Source organism: Anolis carolinensis, chromosome 1 (genome assembly GCF_035594765.1).
Source record: "Anolis carolinensis isolate JA03-04 chromosome 1, rAnoCar3.1.pri, whole genome shotgun sequence".
Taxonomy (NCBI): Eukaryota; Metazoa; Chordata; class Lepidosauria; order Squamata; family Dactyloidae; genus Anolis; species Anolis carolinensis.
In genome coordinates, this window is record NC_085841.1 from 157,124,171 (window position 1) to 157,151,845 (window position 27,675).

The 27,675-nt window shown below is 41.6% G+C and overlaps 1 protein-coding gene across 3 annotated transcripts in view; it reads right to left on the reverse strand.

The window, feature by feature from the left end:
- adgrf5 (adhesion G protein-coupled receptor F5) overlaps positions 1–27,675 on the reverse strand; it is a 78,934-nt gene that overhangs the window by 23,460 nt on the left and 27,799 nt on the right. For all 3 annotated transcript variants that reach the window (XM_062957128.1, XM_062957123.1, XM_062957114.1), the window contains 13 exons: positions 24,667–24,727; positions 21,826–21,996; positions 19,336–19,518; positions 17,834–17,952; positions 13,013–13,071; positions 11,453–11,589; positions 9,426–9,635; positions 7,567–7,782; positions 5,930–6,094; positions 4,462–4,683; positions 3,617–3,835; positions 2,950–3,111; positions 544–746 (listed from right to left, as the gene is read on the reverse strand). In XM_062957128.1, the coding sequence (XP_062813198.1) occupies positions 544–746; positions 2,950–3,111; positions 3,617–3,835; positions 4,462–4,683; positions 5,930–6,094; positions 7,567–7,782; positions 9,426–9,635; positions 11,453–11,589; positions 13,013–13,071; positions 17,834–17,952; positions 19,336–19,518; positions 21,826–21,996; positions 24,667–24,727 (2,127 nt within the window). The remainder of the gene's footprint in view (positions 1–543; positions 747–2,949; positions 3,112–3,616; positions 3,836–4,461; positions 4,684–5,929; positions 6,095–7,566; positions 7,783–9,425; positions 9,636–11,452; positions 11,590–13,012; positions 13,072–17,833; positions 17,953–19,335; positions 19,519–21,825; positions 21,997–24,666; positions 24,728–27,675) is intronic.

Below are 27,675 nucleotides of genomic sequence, written 5' to 3' on the forward strand. Positions count from 1 at the left end.
TTGCTACAACAGCTTCACTGTCTATAGTCTATTTCCAGGCTCATCACAAAGTGCTCAGGTTCAAGCTATCTTCCCACATCAGCCTTTTAGTAGGTATGTAATATAAATAAAGTTGTTGTTGTTATCGATGATGATAGGCAGGAACAGTGGGGAGGAGACAAAATTGCCGGATCTTTGTCTCAACTTCAAACCATGGGACTGTAAAAGAAGTGCCAGACCAAATTGCTGGTGTACTATTAAGTTTTGAATCTATTTCTGGTTCAACAGTTAAAGCTCATAATTGGCACGTAGTTTTGTGCTAATGAATCTGACTCCCAAGTAATTGTAATTCATCTTCAGTAAGACAAGTCTGCATCCTATAAACAAATAAATCTAAAAAGCACAACTGGATCAAAAGGAATCAGAGTTCCTTAAATATTCATTTGCGTTGTTCCAGTGCATGCTCACTTCCAGGCCATGGATACAAGAGTGTTGCCAATACCACTGGAAAGCAAACAAGCAAGCAAACAAAAGCAGACATCCCAGACCAAGAGATATTCTTACCTCAGCACTAGTAAGAAGGTTGTTAAGTGGGACAGTTAGGCAGTCATTTCTAGCAACAATCCATTTTGTATGGCTACACCTATAGGTAATGTGTCCTCTGACAAGATTGCTCTCCTCTCCCTGTGACTGCAAGCATGGCTTTGTAACCAGAGCATCACTCTCTCCAGTACCAATGTCTGAAGAATTGCATGCCACCTTCTTTGCTGTGGAAACAAAGAAGAAGAGAAGATAGGTCTCGCCTCCTGACAAATCCCATAACCTGCTGTGTGTTATAAGCAACAAGCACACAGAAATGCCCCTAGCTCTCCAATTTCCATTTCCTTCTTACCCTGTTTCCCCAAAAATGAGACATACCCATAAAATAAGCCGTAGCAGGATTTCTAAGCACATGTGCAATATAAGCCATACCCAGAAAATAAGACATAGTGATAGGCATGGCTATGCAGCATACTGCCACGGAGTGGAAAAGAAGATGGGCAGCCCTTCTCCTCTGCCCCATCATGACACCTGCTATCTCGGAGGTGACCGGAGAGATGCGGGCAGCCCCATCAACAAGGGAAAAAATCACTGACAGTGTTGTTGCCAATGCAGTCCAAGCAGGTTACATGGATAAGAGCGGCTCATTTAATGGGAGCTCTATTGCTTGACATGAAAGATTGGGGCCAATGGTTCTAAAGGTTCACAAGAAATTCAAGGAGGAATTCCGAGTTTGGACAGTTATGACGATGTTCCAGAAGAAGACGACTTAACTATATTTGAATAAAAGTAGATTGTTGTACCATACTTAATAAAAATAAGACAATCCCTGAAAATAAGCCATAGTGTGTCTTCTTGAGGAAAAATAAATATAAGATAGTGTCTTATTTTCAGGAAAACACAGTATACACATTACCTGGAGAAGAGAAAGGTTTCAGTGTAGGGGTAGGCGTTTTTTTGCCCTTGAAAACCACATGCTACAAGATGCAAGGGAAGACAGACATAGAGCCCCAATCAAGAATAGAGATTTTCTTCCTGAATGCTATGATAAAGTGCTAACATATATTTTAGAAAAATTATTGGCTATGGTGACAAGCCCTCCACAAGGAATCCCCTGGTTGCCTTCATCTCAAAATTTCAAACTGCATTATATAGCAGTATAGATGTGCCTCAGTCAATGCTAAAGCTATACAAATCTGCAATTGATGCAACTTCCAATGATGAGACCAATCTGTTAGCATATCAATTACTATACGATTCTTAGACAAGTCCATAGTGCAATCACACCTGGAACACATTTATTCTGAGCTTTGGACCTAAAACGGCATCAGAGATGGCAAAGCAAAATAAAATACATTTTTTGTGCAAATTTTCACTGTTTCCATCTGAAAATTGACTTTAAAAAATTCAGAGTGACTTACTATCATGAGAACATAAATCAGAATGCAGTCTCAAGTTTGCTTTTACAAATTGAGTCCATTCTGTATCCTCTAAAGAGGGTGAAGTTGCTAAAGTTACAGAAGGGTGTTTCTCTTTCACAGTATAACTTCTAAATAATTTAATGGTTCCAAAATTTCCGGAAAGCAAGAAGGAATTTTTCTTTTGATAGGTATTTTTCCATTATCCAGCCAGAGGCCACTAGGGGGCATTAGAGAGAGAAAGATAGTCCATTTTGTAGGGGTGGAAGGTGGGTTGAAGGAGGAAAACCATTTCCCCCTGTTTTCCTGTTATTCCCCCCAGCCATGTCCCCATCATGGAAACAATCCTTGTTTATGATATAGGAATGGGAGAGGGGGAATAACCAGCAAAAATGGGGTAAATGGTTTTCCTCCTTCAACTTCCCCTTCTCCATAAAATAGACTATCCTCTCTCTAGCACACCCTGGTGGCCTTTACCTGGATAATGGAACAGTAACTTTTCATATTATGGGGGGGGGCATGTATTTCTGGGGCAGTAGAAGTCTAGTGTTTGGTGCAACAGATTCATCTCCCTCTGCTGGTGTCTCCCATGCTGCCAGTAGCGTGATGAATCTCCTCTGGGGCTTGGTCTGTTCATTATAGAAGTTAGCCAAGGCATTAAACCCATTTGAGTGACTGATTTCAGCATGTTAGTTGGTCTTTTAAAGTCTGATCTAAAATCAAGAGCAAACACAACTGTCCCACTAATATGGAAGCCACCAGCCAGCACTGCAGCCTGCATTACAAATTAGGAAGAGCCAGGACACAATCGTTTTCCATTGCTCTTTTCCATATCATTGTGGTATGTGCCAGTCACAGATGCAAAGCAAAAGTAACAAATTCCATGATTTCCTCCGACTTGCATAATAAGCCAATAATTTCAATAATAAGCACATTTGATTATTGAGAGCTGGAAATCTGGGATATGACAATAAAATCATATATAATGACTTACCCCTGTTCTTTTTCTTACCTGGGACAAGTTTAAGGGTAATTGGTGAACTCTTAACACTGCCACCAATTTGGTTAGTGAACTCACAAAACAGCTCAAAAGCTCGTCCGAGGGCTCTACAGGAAACATTTGTGGCCACTAGTTTGGCATAGTAGCAGTAGAGGCTGCCTTCTTTTCTAACTTCTGTAGGGGAAAAATAGATTTAGAATGTGTTTATGTTTCAACAGTAATAGGGACACATTATCCATCCAGACATCAAGAAGCATTAGTGGGGGAGATGTAAATCTCAAGACACTCATGCAACCTGTGTGTCGCCATTCTGATGGGCCAACTTATTGCTTTACCATTTGTTTTACTTTATCATTTATTTAACTCTTCTGTATATTTGATTCAATGGGAATTTATTTTGCCATTTTTTCCAGCATTCTAATGTTGAAGATAGCGGGCTTCCTTTTATTTTCTTTACCTCTTGATTGCTCATCCCTTCCTTTAGACACAAACAGTGTTCCCATTCCCACCCATTTATTGATTTCTCAATTCTTACCCATCCTTTTGCATCATCGAAATCTAATTCTAGTAGTTTTACTAGATAGCATGTCTCAAAATGACAAATAAAATAAAACAAAAAACCCCAATGTTTATATCTTCACACACCTACTTTTCTCTCACTTACCCAGAGGCTGCTTACCTGCTGAAAAGACTGGTGACCCTTTTTGACCAGAGAATGTTACAGTATAGTTTTCCTGCTTGCTGATGCAGCATTTCAGGACTTGGTTCACTGGACAGGACACAAATGTTTCTATAGGATCTCTGGTGATCTCTTGTTTCAGGGGCAAAGGAAAAACTTTAATTTTCATATGTGCAGAGCTGTTCAAAAAACTTTGGTAAAAGGTGCAGATATAGGTTCCTAAAAACAATGAAAGCATAACATGTATGTATTAGCAAACACCACTGAAATAGTAAATTTAAATAAATGAAGTGCTTCTAAATTCCATTCACTGAAATTCAGTAAGTGAGTGTACCCTGTAGCTATCAATTCAAAATCAATTGTGAAGGTTTTAACTGCTGAGTGATTTTTGCTAGTAGAACAGTCTCGCTCATCCAACCTTTGCTCAGCCAACGTTCTGTATTATGCAACGTAGTCTGCCTCCCGACCGGATCCACATCTATTTCTCTAGGCAGCAATTCTATCTTTATTTGTAGTCAATGTTTTAGTAATCAATGTTTTTATTGTCAATGTTTTCAATGCACTGAGATGTTTTGGCGCTAAATTCGTAAATACAGTAATTACTACATAATATTACCATGTATTGAACTGCTTTTTCTATTGATTTGTTGTAAAACATGATGTTTTGGTGCTTAATTTGTAGAATCATAACATTATTTGACGTTTAATAAGTTTTTCTTTAATCTCTCCTTATTATCCAGCATTTTCTCTTATCCAACATTCTGCCGGCCCGTTTATGTTGGATAAGTGAGATTCTACTATACATATCTTTCTGTTGTTGTGCTGTTATTCTGACCTTTACTTACCTGCCCAATCCTCATTAGCACTGACTATATTCAGCACAGATTCAGCACCTCTTGGAGTCTTTTTGGTAGTAAACCACACACTGTCTACTTCCTTAAGAGAGCTTCCAGTTTGGATTTGCCAGGTGACTTGGTCATAATTGCTCACATCACTGAGACACGTCACTGAAACAGGGTGTCCCTTAGACACCTTACCAATTGGGTTGGAAGACATAATTACATTTGCTAGGGAAACAAAAATAAAAAGGTTATATTTAGGATGTGTTTGCACAGTATTACATGTACAGCATAGAAAGGAGCAGCATTGTGTTTATTTTGGAAATATAGATTGGTACAGAGATGATGTAGCCTTGCACATTCCAAGTCTTGGTTTTTTAATCTCGTATAGCACATAAAAACATATAAATCGACCATTATCAGTCTGGAAAGAAGTATTGCCAACTCTTGCTATCCCAGCCATTGCTCTGCTCTTGAGAGATTTGCTTGAAGACACTTATTCACATACAAGTAATATTAATATTTCAGAAATGAGATCAGTGTCAGCTCAAGGCAAGAGATTTGGGATGAGTCAGTTGGGTCAAAGACACTGTTGGAAAATAACATTTACTGGTGATTAATGGTTTCTAAACTAAACTGAACACTGTCTATATTTAAACAATGCATATAGTACACACACTTATGTACACTTCTGGGGATGGAAGCTAAACTTCCTGGCAGTTGGTGATAGGGCAACAACAACAACAACAACAACAATATTTATTTGTATCCCATCCCATCTCCCCGAGGGGACTCAGAGTGGCTCTTATATTCACACACAAAAGTGGGTGGTCCATGTCCTCTTATTTATTGAAATGACACATTGTGGCAACTTATTTATGCTAAGCAACATATGAACTCTTTACTACATTCTTGATAAAGTTGTATCTTCTGTATACTATACAAATGGAAGTGTTCACTATGCAGGTATCCAATGACATCTTCCAAGTAACAAGAATCACAATTTTTGCACAGATGGTAAGATTTTTCATGTGGATAGCTCTGGGTATTCCACAAGCCTATCTCACAATTTCCCACATTTTTGCAAAGGCATGCTACAGCGTATGTGTAAAGGTGAAAATCTTATGCAACAGCCCCAACTTTGTTTCATCCTGGATCCATTACTACTCCAGTCCTTAGTAAAAAAATAAAAGGAAAGAAGTCTCCATGAGTTTTCTTAAGAGTAAAGTTTTGACCATTGTGTAGAATATGGAGCCTTGTCTCCTTTTATTTTTTCAGTGTGATTACGTGCTTTTCAATTCTTGGTTTGGGTTGCTGTGAGTTTTCTGGGCTGTAGAGATGTTCAATGTGTTGTTCAGTTCTTGGTTTTGTTCCCACTCCAGTCTTCAGTACAGCTAAAGAATACATTTTATTTCATTTCATTTATAAATCACCAGCACTTTAAATTTGGAATGATTCCCAAAGAAGTACTTACCCGCTCGAAAATAAGTCACGCTGATTACTCTACTATTTCGGGCACCATATGTAGTGTTCAGCTCACACGTATAATCTGTTTTGGACCCAGACTTGTCTGCTGGGCACTGAGACTCATTTGCCTGCAGCACATACGTTGTACAGTTATGAGTGGAAGTGGCACTACCTGCAATAAGAAAAGATGGTTTCAATACATTAAAGAATGGCAGTGAAATTTTAAGTGCTCCTAAATCTTGATTCCCTACATGCCTTCTACATCTCTACTGCCTATCAAGATGCATAATCTGTGAAGATCAGTAGTAGAGCACAAGTTTTGGTCATGTAACCTAATGGGATTTATTTCTGAGCACATTATGTGCATGAGCTTCAGTACCCAGCAGTGCCCAGGTCAGGTATTCTGTAACACTATTTATTAGAAATAGTCTTTATTAGGTTTTGGATTTCATGGGTGGTCCCATTTGAAAATGCATAAGGATGTGGGTAGACGACAACTCCTCTTATCATCTGTCATTGCTCCCAAACTAAATCAGTAGTGGCCATGATAGATATGTGTGTCAAGTTTGGTTCAGAATCATCATTGGTGGGTTCACAGTGCTCTGTGGAGGTGTGTGAAGTCTGGATGTGGGTGAACTACAACTCCCATAATCTAGCGTTAATTCTCCCCCCTCCAAACCCACCAGTATGTAAAGCTGGTCATGGTGGGTATGTGCACCAAGGTTGGCTGAGACCAGGCATGTAGTCGGGGGGTGGGGGGCTTCAGGGGCTTCAGCCCCCCCCCCCCGAAATTGTCAGGGTGGTCTGCAAGAAGGCCTTACATTTATTATTTAAACTGTTATGTTTATTCATATAATGATCTGATCACCATGCTCAATATATCCCATATGCATGGGGGTATTGGGATAACAATACAAAAGGTTTGCTAAGGTAGATCCTCCCCCACCCAGACTCAGCCCCCCCCCCCCCAAACCAAAATCCCAGCCCCTCCCAAATCAAAATCCTGGCTACGGGCCTGGCTGAGACCTATCATTGGTGGGGTTCACAGTGCTCTCTGGAGGTAGGTGAACTCCAACTCCCATCAATCAAGGTCAATCCCTCCTCAAACTCATGATGATCATAATGGGTATATGTGCCAAGTTTGATCCAGATCCATCATTGGTGGAGTTAACAATGCTCGTTGCATGTAGATATATAATACTAATACTACTACTACTACTACTACTACTAATAATAATAATAATAATAATAATAATATTCTAACCACAAACCTCTCATATATCACTGATGTCACACTCCTACTGTTTCTCTCTGAATGGGGAGGCAATTCAGATTATGATTGTGTAGCAGACTGATGGTGCTAAATTCATCCTTTCTGTGCTCACCCAATCCTATATTACTATTTATTTGTAGATAGTAACTGGCTGAGCATGTAAGAAATCCTGTCATTTGCCAGAGTGCACTTTGGGTGACATACTTCATAACTTCAAAGCACAGGTGAAACTCCTATCTAGCTTCCTTGGTATTCCTTGATATTAGATATATTTTGGATCAGTCCTACCAACTAGAGTACTAGTTGACATATGCAAAGTGATAGAAAAAAAGAAGCATTTTATTTTCAGCTAACAACCAATAGAAATTTACCTGAAATATTTATTGATCCATTTGGTTTCCAATAAAAGTAGAATTCTTGGATATCTCGATCAGTGCAGCAGCTCAGTTCTCGCTTCTCGCCATTGCATACAATTGAAATATTATCTGATTGTGCAATTTTGATTGATGAGACAATTATATTCTCTACAGCTTTGTATATTAATGACAAATTCTTGTTCCATTCCATAAAAGAGCAACTATAATTACCTGCCAAAAGACCACAACATAATTAAATATTTTTCATATTTCTCTAAAACAGTATTCCCAAATCAAATACAAAGTAGCTCTATGTGCTAATATAGACTTGTCTTGAAAACAGAAAGCTGATGTTAAAACCATCATACTAGCTCCACGGCCCAGTTCAGATCTATAGCATCTCTCCATGGGATGCAGATTTTAACTAACAGGATTTTCCCTTACAGAATAGATCTTTTGTCTAACACAGTGGTTCTCAACCTGGGGTCCCCAGATGTTTTTGGCCTACAAGTCCCAGAAATCCCAGCCAGTTTACTAGCTGTTAATATTTCTGGGAGTTGAAGACCAAAAACATCTGGGGACTCCACGTTGAGAACAACTGGACAGATTTTCAGCTCATTAAAGAATCATTAGCAATTACTAATAGGTAATGCTGTAACAAGATCCACCAGTTATCCACATGATAGTGAGACCTATTAAATACCGGGTAAAAATTCCTAAAATAAAGAGTAGTCAAGAAAGCTTAAAGGCTTTTTAAAAAGGGGGACTTACTTGCTAAGGGACTTGCCATATTTTTCGATGGTAAGGCCCTTCAACACTGCCATATAAAATCCAAATTATCTGCTTTGAACTAGATTATATGACAGTGTAGACTCATATAATCCAGTTCAAAGAAGATAATGTGGATTATCTGCTTTTGATAATCTGGATTATATGACAGTGTAGAAGAGTCATAAAATGCATTTTCCCCATATAAGCATCTCTGAAAATGGGGTGTACCTTAGAAAGACAGGCGCTATATGTGTGTGTGTATCTATCTATCTATCTATCTATCTATCTATCTATCTATCTATCTACCTATCTATCTATCTATCTACACCCACTTTGTTATTAGTGTGCATCTTATAATCGATGGTGTCTTAGAATTGAAAAATGTGAACTTCAAACTGGATTATATGGTCAATGGAGATGTGCCCAAGGACATCAACTTCAAACTTTGGTGGCTACAAACTGCGTTGGCTACAAAAGGAATGCTGCCAAAGTGCATTGCAATGTGAATTAAGACCTTTAAATTGTATCAAGTAATTTAATACAACTTAGAGAAAATCTAAGTTAAAGCCCTTAATGTGCTGCAGTGTGCACTAAATCTAAATCACATCACACAGCAAAATTAACTCAGCAGAACGGAAAGCACTTTAAAGACACACTCACGTGTTGGAACGTATTTTAAAATAAGAGGATAATAGTTTTTTAGAAAACACCCCAAAAACCTAACAGAGCAGCAGGGAACTAATTGACCTCAATGGAGGAGTAAGCAATTAATTCCACGCCTGTCATTTTCCACCCCCCCCCCCCCCCCACTTGTTATGTCTCTGGAGTGCTGGTGTGTATTGCAGATTACGGAAGCGGTTTGAGACCACCTTCTGTGATTAATATAATCACCATCCAAGCCTCAGACCTGTTCCAGACATGTCAATATAATAATCTGCACTACAAAACTGGTCTCACCCTTACCTACCTAAGTGGTCAAGGTAGATATGCCCCTTGTGAAACCTATGACCATGATTCCCTGCAGACATACCTCTAGACATATTTAATGTGATTATACTTAAAACTTAAAATCCCTGTATTTGTCTATTTAGATTTAGAATTACCAGATTCATTCAGCTTAATGCTTGTGATGGTCAGTGTTGATGTTGACTTTCCACCTTTAAATTCATTCAGAACAGAGTGCCGGCTGCTGGAGAGCAAACGCCCCGAAAGAGACCATGTCACGTTGCTTGACACTGTGCTTGACTCACAGATAATTCGTACTGTATCCCCCTCAAAAATGTCCTCAGGGGAAACAGAGAAGTTTACATTGCCTGAAAAAGAAGTACAAAGCATTGTTTAAAAAATGGATGAATTCCCTGTTCAATTTTAGAATTATTTAGTTTAAGAATTGTACAGGCATTCATCTACCTTAATTATTAAGCACTTCACAATGTCCCTTTATGCCGTTATGAACGTAATCAGAATAACGTTTGAAAACCGAGCACCATCTGAGCACACTGGAACAGAGCAAAATGGAACTACAAATCTTCCAACAGTATAGACCATGGTATCCTCCTGGGCTGCCTCACTGAGATGGGTCTTGGAGGCACTGTTTTACAACCTCATCATACAGGCTGGTTTGCCCGTCATACACTGTTTCCCCATCCCTTTCGCCATGGAGCCCATAAACCAGGGAGCCCCAAACATTTTAAACAGGGGGCCAGTTTACAGTCCCTCAGGCCGTTGGAGGGCCAGACTAAAAAACTATGAACAAATTCCTATGCACACTGCACATAACTTATTTTGAAGTTAAAAATAAGCACGGGAACAAACACAGCCTCAATGTTAATAATAATCACCATCATCATTATCATAATAAAAATTAAATAAATAAACAATAAAAATAGTAAAGAGGGTTGGAATAGACCTCTTGGGCCATTTAGTCCAACCACCTTCTGCCTTTGTGCACCAAAAGCACAAGCAAAGCACCCTGACAGATGGCCACTCAGCCTCAATGTTTTTTTAAGTATAATTTTTATTCAAACGAAGAGGGTTTTCTTCACAAAAAAAGTAGAACATTTTGCATATAGGAAAGTAGGAAAAAGAAAGAAGAAAAAAGAAGAAAGAAGGGGAAAAAAGGCTACTCCTGGACTTAAGTTTGAACCTGGAGGCCCAGATTACTGTAGTGGCCAGGTGCACCAGCTGTGCCCATTCCTTGTAACTTTGGATCTGGCCGATGTGTGATGTCTCATGGGCCATGTAGTCCCGTTCCTAGTACTATTGTGGCAGACGAAGAGGAAAACTTGGGTTTCCCACCGATTCAGCCAGAATCGGAGGCCCTGCACCTGCAGGATGTTTGCCCTCCAGAAGTCAGCCAAACAAGCCTTGGGCAGAATTCTCCCCCGTTCTCTCGTAAGGATAATTATAATAGAGATAGAGGCGCTAGGGAGCCGAAGCGCCGAAGCGCCAGAATCGCTGCCAGACAATTAGCTGATTAAGCCTGTTTCCCTTGGGAAATCCTAAGGAGTCATGCATCTGGACACAGTTTGGGTTTCACTTCTTGTTCCCCAGGGAAAGTGCTCCTTGGCGGGAAAGCAAGATCCTATATAGGTGTTTTACCGCAAGGAGATCCTTGCGGAGTCAATTCGTCAGCTTCAGGAGTGAGATCGTGTGTGGACTACGCTACTCCAGTTCCTTGTTTCCAGGACCAAGTTCCAAGCCTGCCTTGTTCCCCGGACCTCGCCACGGACCTTGTTCTTGCTTCTTGCTTCTTGTTGCCTCGTATCAAGTCTTGTTTGCCAAGAATCTAGTTTGTTTTCCAGCCTTGTTGTCAAGCTCCATTGGACTAAAGGACCTTGTCATTTCCCCACACTTGCTTGGCAAGTGTGTGTTCGGTTATTGGATTATACTTTGGACTCTAATATCACATATTGGACGTTGTTTTCCTGGACTATATTTGACCTTTCCTGAAAGGTCTACTTCTGAACTATATTCTTCACTTGTTTTTATTGACTTTATATATTCCTTTAATAAAGATATTAGATAGATTCTGGTCTCTGCGCATGGTTATTGGTGCTCTGCAGCCTGGGTCCTGACACGATGGAACATAGCTTAGTTACATGATAGCATGGAGAATTGTAAACATTACCGAGGATTTCTTTTGCAAATGAGTTACTTTTCAATTTGTAGGAATTGCCTATGGCTTCAGCTACTTTTGCATTTGCCCTTTCAGCAAGCATGTCTCCAGTAGATGTTATTTCATATTCAACCACAATGCTTCCAGGCCTATAGAAATAGAATATCATTTAAAAAAATTATTTCAGATATTTTATATACAGTAGAGTCCCGGTTAATCGAGTTCTGGTTAATCGAGAGTCGTATTATCTGAGGCGCCGCTGGGGGTGCCCCTCCCTCTCCCTCTCCTTCTCTCAAGCGAAGGGAGCTTGAGAAGAGAGGAAGGGGAGGAAGAAGCGCCCTGGAAGCGTCCTGCGATCAGCGAGGGCTCAGCCCAGAGAAGCACGCCACGATCGCTGCAGCAGCGTTTGTGGGGGGCTTCCCTGGGCCGAGCCCTCGCCCCTTGGGAAGCACCCCACGAGCATTGCTAGGCAGCAGCGCTCATGGTGTGCTTCCCAAGGGGCGAGGGCTCGCCGAGGGACGTCTCCCCGGATCTCCCTCAGCCAGGCCCATGCTGGAGGAAACTTTTTCCTCCAGCAAGGGCCTGGCTGAGGCAGATCCGGGGCACGCTCCACGTTTCTCGGGAGGGACAGGCCCTTGCTCCAGCAAGGGCCTGTCCCTCCGAGAAACGAGGAGTGTGCCGTGGGTTTTCCTCAGCCAGGCCATTGCTGGAGGAAACTTTTTCTTCCAGAAAGAGCCTGGCTGAGGGAGATCCAGGGAGATGTCTCTCGGTGAGACCGCGCCCCTTGGGAGGCATCCGTGAGTGTTGCTAGGCAGCAGCACTCACGGGCGCTTCCCTAAACCGGATTGCCAGGAGGGATAATAGGGCCTCCCGGCAATCCGAGCAGTTCCGGTTATCCGAGATTGGGCCCACCCCTTTATCTCGGATAACCAGGACTCTACTGTAGTTATACTGTTTTTAGTCCTAGAGAAAATAACAACCACAAGACACCAGTTCCATTTTTGGCTGTTTCTACCATTCCTTCCCTCATAACGAAGAATGACTAACAATGTAAAGGTCTACATTCATCATTATGCAAATGTACTCCAGCTCATACCATTAGGTTTTCTCTCCCATTCCTCCTCTCACAGCTCTAAATTTCTTCTCCAAAGAGACCCATAATAATCCCATTAACTGCTGGTATATGTCCTAGCACTCCCATCAGTAAGCACTCTCATCCTGCTTAGTCAGGACAAGCAATAGGGAAAAGGTAGGTGCCTTATCATGGCTGGAGACTGCTACAACATGGGGATGGGGTCAGGATATTGCCATCTTATATCCCCAGGCCACCAGGAAATGTGGTCACAGTCAGAAGAGTTGTTGCCAGTTCCAGTTGGGAGTTGGCCCACCAGTCCACACTGTTTGTAAGTTGGGGAAAACCCCTGTATTACCATAGATATGCCACATGCAGTCTGATCAATTTCTACACCAACCTAAATGGTCAGTGTAAACATTCCCCAAGATGAAAACAATATTCATTTTCATTACATAATCCTCTTAAGTCTAATAAGAGAAGGTAAATGTTTTCAGTACCTGAATCCTGTAACTGTTACAGTTATGAAGCCTCGTAAAGATCTATAAGCTGTAGTAAGCTGAAAAAGAAGAATATATATTACAAAACTTGTTGCTGTACATTAACACAGCATAAAATGTTTATGTCATTTGGTAGGTTATGGATCAGCAATGAGCAACTGCTAAAGGTTGGAAGGCTGCATTTACGTCTCTGGGACCTCAGTAAGCTATACCTCCATTGTGTGTTTTGTTTTTGGCCCTCAGATGCCCCAAAATCTATCCTAGGCATTGTTGTAAACATTTTCACCACACTTTTATACTCTCTTTGGTTCATATTTTGCCTAAATGCCTTTAATAAAATCACCCTGGATCTTCTTTAATTCAGACAAGACAGGGTTTAATCAAAACAAGTCAAAAATTATTTTTTAAAATAGATTTTTATTAAAGGTTTACAAAAGATAGGTAAAAATAAAATAGGTAAAGTTTGCAGGGAAGAAAGGATGAGGGGTTAGGTAGGGAAGGGGTGTGGACATAGAAGGGAAAATGGATAGTATAGGGATGTGGGAAGGGGAATTGTACTTCCATTCTTCTTCTTTGCAGTGTAATAAAGTTCATTATTTTCTTTCTATAATTTTTCCTTGTTTACAATTCACCCCAATTCTTCAATTTAAATATGGTCACTTTCCTTCTAGCATGTTTATTTTTCTTAACAATAGAGTTTTTCTCAACTGTTATATAGGATGTTTGAAAAAGCCTGCATAAATAGGGTTATAGCATCTAGATCCAGGAAAGTCATGCTACTCCTCTATTCTGCCTTGGTTAGGCCACACCTGGAATACTGTGTCCAATTTTGGGCACCGCAGTTGAAGGGAGATATTGACAAGCTGGAAAGCGTTCAGAGGAGAGCAACTAAAATGATCAAGGGTCTGGAGAACAAACCCTATGAGGAGCGGCTTAGAGAGCTGGGTATGTTTAGCCTGCAGAAGAGAAGGCTGAGAGGAGACATGATAGCCATGTACAAATATGTGAGGGGAAGTCATAGGGAGGAAGGAGCAAGCTTGTTTTCTGCTGCCCTGCAGACTAGGACGCAGAACCATGGCTTCAAACTATAGGAAAGGAGATTCCACCTGAACATCAGGAAGAACTTCCTCACTGTGAGGGCTGTTCGGCAGTGGAACTCTCTCCCCCAGACTGTGGTGGAGGCTCCTTCTTTGGAGGCTTTTAAGCAGAGGATGGATGGCCATCTATCAGGGGTGCTTTGAATGAGATTTTCCTGCTTCTTGCAGGGGGTTGGACTGGATGGCCCGTGAGGCTCTTCCAACTCTACAATTCTATGATCCTATGAACTCCCTAGTTTTATACTTTTATACTTAAAAGTAAGGAGTTCTTTTTCATATACCCTGTATTTTCAAATATTCTTTAACGGGTTGCCAATCCGTAGGTCTTATAAGGACTCCAGAGTTATTTTTCAGGAAAAATGTTAATCCATCCATGTCCATAATATTCATTATTTTCCCTAGCCATTCATCTTTGGTTGGGACTTCTTCTTGTTTCCATAATTTTGCGTAGACCATCCTTGCTGCTGTAGATAGGTAAATGAGCAAAATATCCTTATTTCTCTCAAAGTCCATTTCCTCATCCGACATACTTAGTAAAAAATATTCTGGTTTCAGTTGTAATTTAATTTTTAAAATCTTTTAACAAGTTTCATGCACCATTTTCCAATAACTGACAGCTTTTTTACAAGTCCACCACATGTGGTAGAACGTTCCCTCTTGCTCACCACACTTTCAACATTTGTTGTGTGAGTTCTTGAACATAATTCCTAGTTTTTGTGGTGTCATGTACCAATGGTATATCATTTTGTACCAATTTTCTTTTAGGTCTGTACTTTTGTATTCCACTTGTGTTCTCAAACATTTAATTTGATTGGCTTCCCAATATTGGCTGCCCACTTTGTCATACAATTTTAACCAGTTCTGTTTCTGTGGACCATTCCTATAATTTATTATATATTCTTGTTATGGTCCTCTTTTCCATAATCATCACTTTATCCCAAAAGGACTCTTTATCGTTAAAACCAATTTTCTTATCTATATTGAATTGTTCTTTTAATTGGAGATAATGGAACCAGGAAAAGTTATTTCGTCCTGTGTTTTGAGCTGGGAAATGTTATTCTTTTTTTATCAGCATCTCTTTATATGTTGGCCACTGTGTCCACCTCAGTAGCCTTCTTTGTTTCGCCTCAAGTGGATAGGAGTGTTTTCATATAGAAATTCACTTTGTATCTTTCCCAAATTTTCAAGAGTGCGGATCTGATAAAATGATTGCCAAAGTTTTTTTCAATTTTCTTTCTTTCATACACAGATAGGAATGCCAACTGACTCTTAAGTCATACCCTTCTACTGTTAAAAGTCTTTCTTTCTTTCTTTAATGTTGTCCGTTCCTTAATCCATGCTAATCCACATGCTTCGTAGTATAACTTTAAGTTCGGAGGGCCGAAGCCTCCTCTCTCTTTCGCATCTGTCATGTTTACAAATTTTATTCTGGGCTTTTTACCTTTCCATACGAATTTCAATATATCCTTATTCCACTCTTCGAAAATTTTAAAGTTCCTGATTATGGGGAGATTTTGAAACAAACATAACATTTTTGGTAATAAATTCATTTTTATCACCGCTATTCTTCCCATTAGAGATAGTTTCAGCCATTTCCAGTTTTCTAAATCTTTTCTTATTTCTTTCCACTTCAACTCTTAATTGTTTTTCAAAAACATTATTGTCAGTGTAATGATCTGTCTGAAAACCCAGAATAAGATCAGTTTCCAATTGGAGCCATTCTCTTTCCTAACCCAAAAATAGCAATTTCCCTTTCTTAAAAAAAATGAGAACAATCAAACAAACTGAACCTCAGACTGGATTGAAACTACCATATAATGCAGTTTGAACAGCATTATGTGGTAGGCTGAATCTACACTGTGCTATATCCTAGGATCTAATACCAAATTATCAGTTTTTCCCAGGTTATCTGGAAGTATAGACTCATATAATTCAGTTTAAAGTAAATAACCTGGGATCCAGCCTATGTCTCACAAATCTGATTTGAATTGGAAGCTCAGATACCTTGACTTAAGAGTTTAATTCATTTCGTGACTGAGCTCTTAAGTCAAAGTGCTCTTATCTCAAAGCAATTTCCCCATTGAAATGCTATTGATCCATTTCACCACCCTGAAACCCCCCATTTTTAGTTACATGGTTTTAAATAAGAAAATGTACTTTATAAATAAAAAGTATAAATGCACATTCACATGAAACAATAAAAAGAAAGATCAACTTTAAAATGGTAGAAGCACAAAGTTGTGGCAAGGAAGCACAAAACACAAAGTGAAGAGGCAGAAGCATCATTTTCTTTATACTGTACTCATTCCAGCTTCCCTCCCTCTCTTGCTTTCTCTCTCTCTTCATGACGCCAAATATACTAGGAATAAAAACCAAATCAATTAACCCAAAATTCCTCAAAGCAGACAAGAGCAAAGCAGACAACAATCTCCCACAGTGGACAAGAGCATGAGGCACGGAGGCTGCTCTCTTGAAGCCCTAAAGCCCTGTACTCTAGTGCTAGCGCTCCCTCTGGAACTAGCTCTTAATTTAAAACCCAGCAAAGCAAAACTTGGACCGAGCAATGGCTCTTAACTCAAAATGTTCTTAAGTTGAGACACTCTTAAGTAGAGGTTCCACTGTATTCATATTCATTGCATAGGGGAACCTCTCATTCCAAACTCTAGTTAATATCTTTGTTGTTTTGATTAAGGAGATGACCGATTTCCGAATTCCTAATTAAAGTATCAGAAAAAAATATAAGTTCACAGCAGTGTTATAATCACCAAGATTTAGAGTTCTTCTATTTTTGGTTTCTTCTCTTTCAGTTAATGAAGCCGTAAATAGGAACTCTCCACCTCCAAATGTATGTTATTATTTTCATACTCCTGTATTGTAAAATATACCAGGAAGTCATTTTATTTATATAATTCATTGATACTAGTCGCACCCGCATAATAGTCACACGCCTCCTTTTGGGAAGACAAAAATCTTTCCCAGCATAATAGTCGCCACCTTAATTCACTCACCCAAGTGAGGGAATTAAGCGTATGACTGCTCTTTTGAACTATGGGGCTTGACTCAGCTGGAAACTAAGTATATCTTCGAAGCGACCAAGGAAAGGGGCAAGAAATGAGTTTTCCCATCCTGCCCCCACCCCCACCTCCCCCCTCTGCAACTACATAGCCTTGCCTCACTTTGGCAAGGCAAGCCTTTGTAGCTCAAAGGGGTTAGGCAGGTGAATGGGTGGGTTCACCTGCCCGCCTGCTTGTCCTCTCCAAACTAAAGAGGAGCATTTGTTGGTCAGAAGGGAGAGGGTAGAAAGCAGGTAAACTCACTTGCCCGCCAGCTAGAAAGGAAGGACACCCACTCGCTAGTCTCTCCTTTTCGAGTTACAGAGGCTCCATAACACGGAGGGGAGAGGTGGGTGAGCAGATGAACTCGTCCACCCACCTATCTCTCCCTTTCACAACTATGCTTTGAGGGGTTCCTCAAAGGGACTATTGTGTGGTGTATTTCACCACATAATAGTCACCACTACATAACAGCTGTACTCCTCCCCCCCCCCACACACAAAGGGTTGTGTGTGTGACTATTATGCGGTGAAATACTATAGTTGGAACATGCTAAATTTCTGAGGTTAGGGCTTTCCCCAGATGCCTTTAATCCTGGATATCAGTTCTAAGTAGAAATACAAAACACAGTTCCCACACAAAAATTATTTTAAAAACCAACTCATACATACCGCAGTCTCCAGATCATATTTGTATCGTTTAAACAAAACGGAAGATGAATCCCACAGGTCATTATGAAAGGGTTCGTCAAGCTGGAGAGACATTTTTGTTATGAGTATGGAAGGATCATCTAGGGCAGAAAAGAACAGGCAAAATAGTTCCAGTAGTAGTAGAAAACAATGCTGAAAAGCAATAACAATGTCAAATTATATTAATATTTCATAATCTTTTTATTTCTATGCTCACGTCTAAACATTATATTTGCTGTTGATCCTTTTCAAGGTAGGGGGTAGTTTGGGGATTGATGGCTGTAAATCTATATAAATGTAATAGTAAAAATGGAGAGAAACAATATGGATCAAGCCTGTTTCATGAAATGCTATTGCCCCAAGCTCTTTGGAAGCAGGTCAGCAAATCTGGCTGCAAATCAGATGTTAAAACTGACTTCATAATTCGACATTCAAATCGCATGCATGTGTTACCTGCATATCTACAGACAGGCGGGTCATTTCGGTGGCACCTCTCAATTTCTGATTTAGTAGTTTTCAAAGAGGAAAGAGTATAGGGCAGGGCTCACTACATGACTTATGCTATATAGAAGACAGGACAAGACCCACATTTACCATAATTTGTGTGGAATAATTGTTTTGTTTCGATTGACAAACTAACTTTTAACATTTGCATGATATACTCTGTATAATAAAATTACTTAGTATATTACCTTTTTATTTATTTAGTACTTTTTCATGTCAGGAGCGACTTGATAAACTGCAAGTCGCTTCTGGTGTGAGAGAATTGGCTGTCTGCAAGGATATTGCCCAGAGGATGCCCAGATGTTTTGATGTTTTTACCATCCTCATGGGAGGGTTTTCTCATGTCCCCGTATGGGGAGCTGGAGCTGATAGAGAGAGCTCATCTGTGCTCTCCCAGGGTTGGATTTGAACCAGCAACCTTCAGGTCAACAACCCATCCTTCAAGTCAATAGTCCTGCTGGCACACGGGTTTAACCCACTGTACCATAGGTATTCAAGGTGGGGTGTCCAGGTAGAAAAGGGAGGTTTGCTCTAGTTTCTGAATGTTTACACCTGAGTCCAAGAAAGAAAACTTTCTGTACCGTCTTCCTCCTACTAACCTACCATTTTATTTCAAACTTATGCATAAAAAACAAACCATGCTCTGTGTCAAAAGATTTAGTACTGACTACATGCATCATGATTTTCAAAGAATCAGAGGGACAAAAGCAACAAGAGAAAGACAACACATAAAAGAGAGTGAAACAGATACATACTAAATGGAGACAAATATGTGGTTGCTCCAGTTATGCATATCCCTCATAAGCTATTAGTTGTTTTCTGTGCTCACCACCACATACATAAATATTGTCAGAGAGAAAAAAGAAGTGATAGGTGCCGTGCAGCATAAAATTACAAATGGATTAGCCTCCAACAATTGTTGCTTAGAAATGGTAGCTACAGAAAAGGCAGCCACGCTGTCAGTTTCCACAGGCTCTTACTTGCAGACTGAGGCTGGCAGTAGCCCCCCTGTGAAGGCAGCAATGCCAGGCACTTGCAGCTCTTATTTCCTGCAGCTTTTGCAGTTTCAGGACAGGAAGGATATGCTTTGCATGTGTTGGAAGGCCATCCATAACCATGTTCACAGTAGCAAAGAGAAGTATCAGTGACAGTCGAGTTACACACTAATGTAAAAAACAAAGAAACACACTGAAGATGAAGCATTATAATTTGCTGAACATTGCTCATTTAATTTATTAAATTCATATTACATCAACAATTCTTTGTTTGAATGTTAGCCAGCACAATGGAGGTTGGATCTACACTGCCATATAATGAAAGTTAAGGACTGTTCAGACAGCTGGGCTGGTTCCTAAGCAGAGCTGGACGAAGCTGTCCTAACAGTCATCCCATGCTCCCACGACTAGGTCAGCCTGGGGATGTGGGATGGCTGGCCCCTCTGGCCCCCTTCCCTAGTGTTGTGTAAGAGGTCTGGCAGCCTCATCTCTCCCGCTCCCAGCTTTCTTAGCAAGGCCCGAGACCTGGCAGAAAGCTGCCAGATCCCTGGCTGTAACGTATGTGTTTGTCCTGCGGCTGTCACCAGCTGTGACACAGGAGAGAGGTGTCCCTTTGGGCACTTGCCCTGCAGCACCAAAACCATCTTCAGTACAGCTGACTAATTGGGATGATGGGACCCTGGATAGCGGGGGAATTCACCAGGCAGCGTAGGGACCCGTAGCCCTGTGCTCCACATTACCCGCATTGCACACTTACCCATCCCATGGCTACTCAACCCGCTCTTTCCTATGAATGCTGCCAGGATGCTTGAAGGACAGAGCCCCACCAGAAGTAGCTGTGCATCATCTGATAGTATCCAGCAGGTTCCTTCCTCCCAGCTTCCTCCAAGCATCCTAGAATGCTAAACATGTCTAATGTGATGAGGTCCTTAGTGTAGAGCTGTCCATTGACGGCCCTTCCACACAGCTATATAACCCAGAATAATGAGGCAGATAATCCACAATATTTGCTTTGAACTGGATTATCTGAGTCCACACTGCCATATAATCCAGTTCAATGTGGGTTTTAAACAGCTGTGTGGAAGGGACCTGATGTAGCAAAGTAGAACCAACATCTTCTGATTTATCCAATTAGGGGAGAAATAAAATGTCTTCTGCAGAGATAAACTGGATTCACTGGGGCCAAGAAATATCAACAAGGCAAAGTTCCCTTCTACATTTCTTCAACTGTATCTTCGGCACTTTTTTATTCCTGTTAAATTTGTTCAGATGGATTTGGAACCTTTTGGAAACAAGCTTCACAATTGTATTACTGGGCCCTTCCCTCCCTCCCCAAAACTGGTCACACAACTGCAAATTTCATTCTGAAAAATAAAAACAAGCTACAGTATAATCAGGATTTCCAAGGAACTTATATTTTATAGCAGAGGGAAAAAAAATCCTCAAACAACCATAACAGTATTTTGGAAAATTAGGTGAATAAATGTGTAAACACACTCAGTTGCTTCTGGAAGCAGACACTTCCTCCCACAGGATAAATCTCCTGCCGAACTGCCGTAGAAATACCTTAGGCTAGTGCTTATTTCCTGCCCAGAATTAACTCTCCCAAACACGAAACTAACCCTTTGTAATATCCAGGAAAAATTCTGGCCCCCTGCCCCAAAGTCAGATCATACAGGACACTTAAGAGGAAAGGAAATATGCTGAAAGATAGGGCTGTGACTTCCTGAAATATTAAAAGCAAACCAAATTGTTGCCAGGTCAAATTACAACAAACCATCATGGTTGGCTTTTTGTTGTTGTTGTCAACAGTCTTTCCTTTCTCAGGGTAAGAAAAGCATTAGGACCCAGCAAATATTGATAAATGACAATGTTCTGAAGAATACAAACATTTTCTGATTCATAGAGGAAAGAGCAAGGGCTTCTTTTGATGTATTGCTTCTCCATATAGAGGCATTCTCTCTGTATATTGTAAACTGTAGCCCAAAAGTGGTTTATCTGTGATTTGCTAGCTAGCTGTTGGATCAATTAGATTTTGGCCCCTTCTCCACTGCCATATAATCCAGATTATCTGCTTTGAACTGGATTATATGAGTCCACTCTGTCATATAATCCAGTTCAAAGCAGATAATCTGGATTTTATATGGCGGTGTAGGACTGGATTTACACTGCCCTACATCCCAGGATCTGATCCCAGGCAATGTAGATTCATATAATCCAGTTCAAAGCAGATAATCTGGGATGATATCCTGGGATATAGGGCAGTGTAGATGGGGCCTCTGTGTCCAGGCCATAGAAAGTAAAAGCCCTGTCTCCCAGCTGCATACACATGAAGGATGCCTGCAGGGAAATACAATTAAAAGAGTGTCCTATATCATCTTGGTGGACTCCTTTGCTTGATATGGGAATTTCTGTTTTCATAAAAAAATGAAAACCAAATTGAGCAAATAAAGCTTGTAGTAGTAGATGACCCACCTGTGGTAACGTTAATACTTGTAATCTTCAGGGCTGAATCAGACAAGTTTACCAAAAGTGGAAAGTTAAGGTTGTTTAAATAACTCCGGAGAGTCTCCTGAAGTGAGGAATCTGCAAAGTTTATCTCAATCACAAAAGTTTGTTCTTCAGTTGAACTATCCAAAGCAACAGCTGAAAAACAGTGGCATGTTACGATATATTACAATTAACCAAAGACTTCCAGTTTCTTTCGCACTTGCCATTTCTGTGTGTACATATAAGGCAGCCCTAGAATCAGGAATTAGGAAACTTCGTGTGATAATGCATTTTAGGTCAGCCCCACTGCCTTTTTGTAGAAGGAGTAAACGAATATTCCCCAGATTAAAAACTGGAAAGGGCTCCTGTGGCCCTTTCTACACTGTTATATAATCCAGATTATTAAAGAAGATAATCCACATTATCTGCTTTGAACTGGATTATATGAGTCGACACTATTAAATAATCCAATTCAAAGCTGATAATCTGGATTTGACATGGCAGTGTAGATAGGGTCTGTATCTTGAATAGTTGTGTAGAAGAGAGAATTTCAGCAGGAGCTTCTTGCTATCTGGTTGTGTGATAAGCAACTCCTGCTGAAATTCCCTCTTTTACACAACCCTTCAAGGTACAGGAGCCTTCTTCAGTTTTCACTCTAGCAATCCTAAATACATTTTTGCTGGCCTCCGATCTTTGGCTCTCAGGACATCTATTTCAATTTTCACTCTATCTCACAGAGAATGAAAATCAAAGGCCTTGGCCTGAATTATGGGGGAATGAGGAAGATGTTAGATCTCATTTCAACATGAAATCCTAAGGGATGATGCTAAAGAGCGAATCAAACCTGTCTTTTTGCTTTCTTCAGTTGCGTTGTCCTCCCCCCCCCCCCCCAAAATACAGATGTTTACTGTATTTGCAGACATCTGAGGACCTCTGGTGGGCAGAAGCCAATGAGCCACAACAGGCTGGAACTTGTGTGTCGTCCTGCCAGCTTCCTCTCTACCTGAACTGCATTATACATAGTGCATGTGGCAGGGCTCAGGTTGCATTGTAGTAAGTGGTCTGTGGTTTGCTCTTTCCCATACTCACATGTTGTGGACTCCACTTTGTAGCCCCATTTCCTAAGATTGGCTCTGCACTTCATGGTGCCAGAGCGCAGTCTGTTCAGCACCTTTCAAGTGGCCCAGTCTTATGTGTAACCAGGGGGCAGTTTCTCATCTGGTATCAGGCATGGATTGAGGTTCCGGTTTTAAGCCTGCCACTTTTGGACTCTCGCTTGCTGAGGTGTTCCTGTGAGTATCTGTGGATCTTAGGAAGCAGTTTCTAGATTTAAAGTGTTGGCATGCTGGCTGATATTCAAACAGAAGATGGGCCAGAGATGTCAATGCCTTGGTCCTTTCATTACAGATTGCTACTTTCTGACCAATGTTAGGTGGTGCAATATTGGCTAAGCAGTATAATTTCTCCAGTGGTGTAGGGCGTAGCCATCCTGTGATAATGCAGCATGTCTCTTTAAGGGTTGCATCCACTGTTTTAATGTGGTGAGATATGCCATACTGGATATGCGTATTCAGCAGCAAAGCACAAGGGCAGATGTCTCCACTGTGTTTCGTTGTGATCCCCAGGTTGTGCCAGTCAGCTTTCGTATATTATTTCTAGCACCCACTTCTCGCTTGATATTCAAGCAGTGCTTCTTATAAGTTAGAGCACGGTCCAGAGAAACCCAGGTATTTTGCTGTGCTGCAATGCCCCAGTGGGATTCCTTCCCAGGTAATCCTCAGAGCTCGAGATGCTTGTTTGTATTAAAGATGAAAAGCACACGTCTGCATTTAGATGGATTAGGAATCAGCTGATTTTGCCTGTAATAGGCAGTAAGAGCACCTAAAGTTTCAGGGAGCTTCTGTTCAACCATTTCAAAGCTCCCTGCTTGAGCGGTGATGGTACGATCATCAGCATAGATAGAACCCTTCTGGCAGTGGCTGGTCATTTGTGTAAATGCTGTGTAAATGCACATACGTACATAATAAGGTACCTTGGAGAGGGGACCCAAGTCTAAACGCAAATTTAATTAGTATTTCATACATACCTTGGGTACATAACCTGGAGGCAATAGTAAATAAAATATTTTAAATAATGGTGTGCATGAAACAAAGTCTGCCTGCACAAATGCACCAGAAAACAAAGGTATCACTCTCTCAGCCACCCTTGAGGAAGATTTTGGAATATTTGGGATTTCAGAATTACAGTTGTTTTTTTCATGTCAGGAGCGACTTGAGCAACTGCAAGTTACTTCTGGTGTGAGAGAATTGGCCGTCTGCAAGGACATTGTCCGGATATTTTACCATCCTGTGGGAGGCTTTTCTCATGTCCTCACATGGGAAGCTGGAGCTGACAGACAGGAGCTCACCATTCTCCCCGGATTCAAACCGCCAACCTTTCAGTCAGCAGTCCTGCCAGCACAAAGGCTTAACCCATTACACCACCAGGGGCCCCATAGAATTCCAGATAAGGGATGCTCAACCTGTTCTCATTATCAACCCTCGGATAAAGAATGCAGTGTCTTCTGCTCATGCCCATGATTCAAACCAACCATTTGCTATTAGAAATCAAATGGCTATGCAACTCAGGTCCCATCTAGACTGCCATATAAAATCCAAACTGTTTACTTTGAACTGGATTATATGGCAGCGTAAACACTTATAATCCAGTTCAAAGCAGATAATGTGGATTATCTGCTTTGACAATCTGAATTATATGCCAGTGTAGAAGGGGTTTAAGAATAGCTTCTACTTGCAAAAAATATAACGTTAGGAGCTTCCAACATACCTTGTCTTTTCTGCTTGTAGAACTCTTCTCTGTTCTGTTCTCTGCTAACTTTACTGTGAATCTGAAAGAAATATGTTTCTCTGAAATTTTTTAAGATGAAGGGTGACAATTTCCACCTTAAATTACACAGTGGAGACATCTGCCCTTGAGCTCTGCAGCCTCCCTCCCACACTCCACGCCGGTGAGTTGATAAGAACGGAGGGGAACTTCGCAAACTCCAGAAACAACTTGGAGGAAAAGGGCAGTGGAGCTTACTTTAAGGGACCATCCTGCCTTTGGCTACAGCTCTGCAGCCTCACTCCCTCCCTCACTTCACTTGGAATGAATAAGAACAGAGGGGGAAGAACTTTGTATAGCTTCTGTCCTATTGAGCTGCTGCCTGCTGAGCACTTTAAAAACCAGAAGTTTGTCAAACACTTTGGGGGGACAGTGTTGTCGTCATTAAAGCACTTTTAAGTGTAGAAGGGACACCAATAAGCACTTTCCAGTAGAAGTGAACTGCTGCACTGCACTTTATGAACTAAACCGCTTACCACCTATATTACATCAAATATTTATTATGATAACATCAAATACCTATTGCTGGACCCTCCTTTGGACTTGAATTAAGCACTATAGCACTTTGGCACTGTGGTCGTTATAACCACAGTCAACATCTGTAGTGATCAAGGTGTGTTATAGGAGGGTGGGAAGGAGGGCAGTGGTTAGAGGTTATTGGGCCAGTGCAATTACCATCCACAGATAATACAAACAACACTGAAGCACTGGAGCACTTTTATAGGGGTTGGGGTAAAGAAATTAACATCCTATCTCCTTACGCTTAGTATACTACTGCTTCCAATCAGAACCTCAATATAACCCTCAAGGAGGTAGGAGTAGGAAGCAGCGGTAATATGATCCTCGGATGTGAAAGTGAGTCTACCACTATGGTAGACCATGTAGGGAGAGGGTGTGCATTTAGCAGCTGGGGGGCCCCCATCGAAGTTATCCAGGGGAGGGGGAGATACGGGAAAGGGAGGCATAACTTAATTCGGCCTAGGGTGAGAAATAGAGTGATTGTAGATCTAAAACGACCTCCTGACATAGTAAAGTTGGGTGCCCAGGTTGGCGGACCCTCCGATCTGAAGGTGGTGCTGCTGAACGCCAGGTCTGTCAACGGTAAAGCTGCAATCATCCAGGATCTCTGTGATGACTCATGGGCCATGTAGTCCCGTTCCTAGTGCTGTTGTGACGGATGAAGAGGAAAACTTGGGTTTTCCACCATTTCAGCCAGAAAGGGAACTTTCCCAGCCAGAATTGGAGCCCTTGCACCTGCAGGAGGTTTGTCCTCCAGAAATCTGCCAAACAAGCCCTGAGTCAAAATCTCCCCCATTTTCTCGCCGTAATTATTATCAGCAACAAAAAGGAGTTCAGCAGGCTAATCGCAGAAGCCTGAGAATCGCAGCAAAGCATTCAGATGATTAAGCCTGCTTCCATGAGAAATTTTAGGGAGTCATACATCTGGGCACAGAGATTGACTTTCGTTTCTGATTCCCCAGAGAAGTGTTCTTTGGTGGGAAAACGAGAACCTATTTAGGTTCCTTGCCCTTTAGGAATCTTGCGGAGTCAATTCGTCAGCTACTGGAGTAGTGTGTGTGGACAGCGCTACTCCCGCTTCCAAGCCTCGTTCCTGTTTCCAAGCCTCGTTCCTGTTTCCAAGCCTCCGCTCCCAGCCTTGTTTACTCCCCGGATCTTGCCTTGCTTCCCGGACCTTGCCAAGTAATTACCACGGATCTTGTTCTTGCTCCTCGTTTCTTGTTGCCTTGTTTCAAGCCTTGTGTTCCAAGAATCAAGTTACTTCCTAGCCTTGCTCAAGTTTCATGGACTAAAGGACCTTGTCATCTCCCCTCACTTTGCTTGGCAAAGTGAGTGTTTCGGTTATTGGATTACAACTTTGGACCTTAATATTTCATACTGGACATTGTTACTTTGGACTAATTTTGACCTTCCCTGAAAGGTCTACTTCTGAACTATTTCCTACACTTGCTTTTATTAACTTTATATATTCCCTTAATAAAGATATTAGATAGATTCTGGCCTCTGTGTATGGTTATTGGTGCTCTGCAGCCTGGGTCATGACAGTTTGACTCCGCCACCCTAAGCACCAATTAACCTAGGCCAGAATGTCTACCGGAGCCGGACCGGGGGCCCAGCCACTCAGCTACACCATCGACAAGGACGAAGTGGACCGTATCCGTGATAAGCTCAACGCGCAGGATGGTGAAATAAGGGGTTTGAAGGAGCGCGGAATCCGTCTCCCGGCCATGGCGTTGCCAACCAAGTTTTCTGGAGAAGCTTCTAAGGTTCATGTTTTCCGTCGCCAATGCCAGGCTTATCTAGAGGCCCGTGCTGCCGAGTTTCCCCAAGAAGACATCAAGGTGGCGTGGATTTACAGTCTCCTAGACGGGCCAGCGGCCAACTGGGCGACGGCACTGTTCGACCAAGTTTCCCCACATCTAAGATCAGCGCAACACTTCTTGGACCACCTTAAGGCGACCTGGGGGATCGAGGACAATTTGGAGGCAGCCGGCCACAAACTCCGGCGCCTCTCCCAAGGGGACAGACCCTTGTCCCAGTACATAGCCGAGTTCCGAGTGCTGGCCCATAACACCGGATGGAACGATGTAGCCCTTAGAGGACAATTTCGGGAGGGTCTCAACATCGAGATGCTGGAGGAAATCTCCAAGGTGGATCCTCCACACTCTCTTGAAGCACTCATTGATCAATGTTTACGAGCTGAAGTCATGCTTGCCAACAGAAGGCAATGGACCCGAGGCCAGAGCGGTAGGACCGGAGCGAAACCTCCCGCTCCCACCGGCGTCCAGCCGCGTCCAGTGTGGAGACCCCCGCCACCAGTCCCATACCCCAGAGGAAGCGAGGAGGTGCCGATGCAGTTGGGCAATGTGCGTCCCAGATTAGATGCCGCCGAGAAGGCCCCCCGCCAACGCCTAAACCTCTGTTGGTACTGCG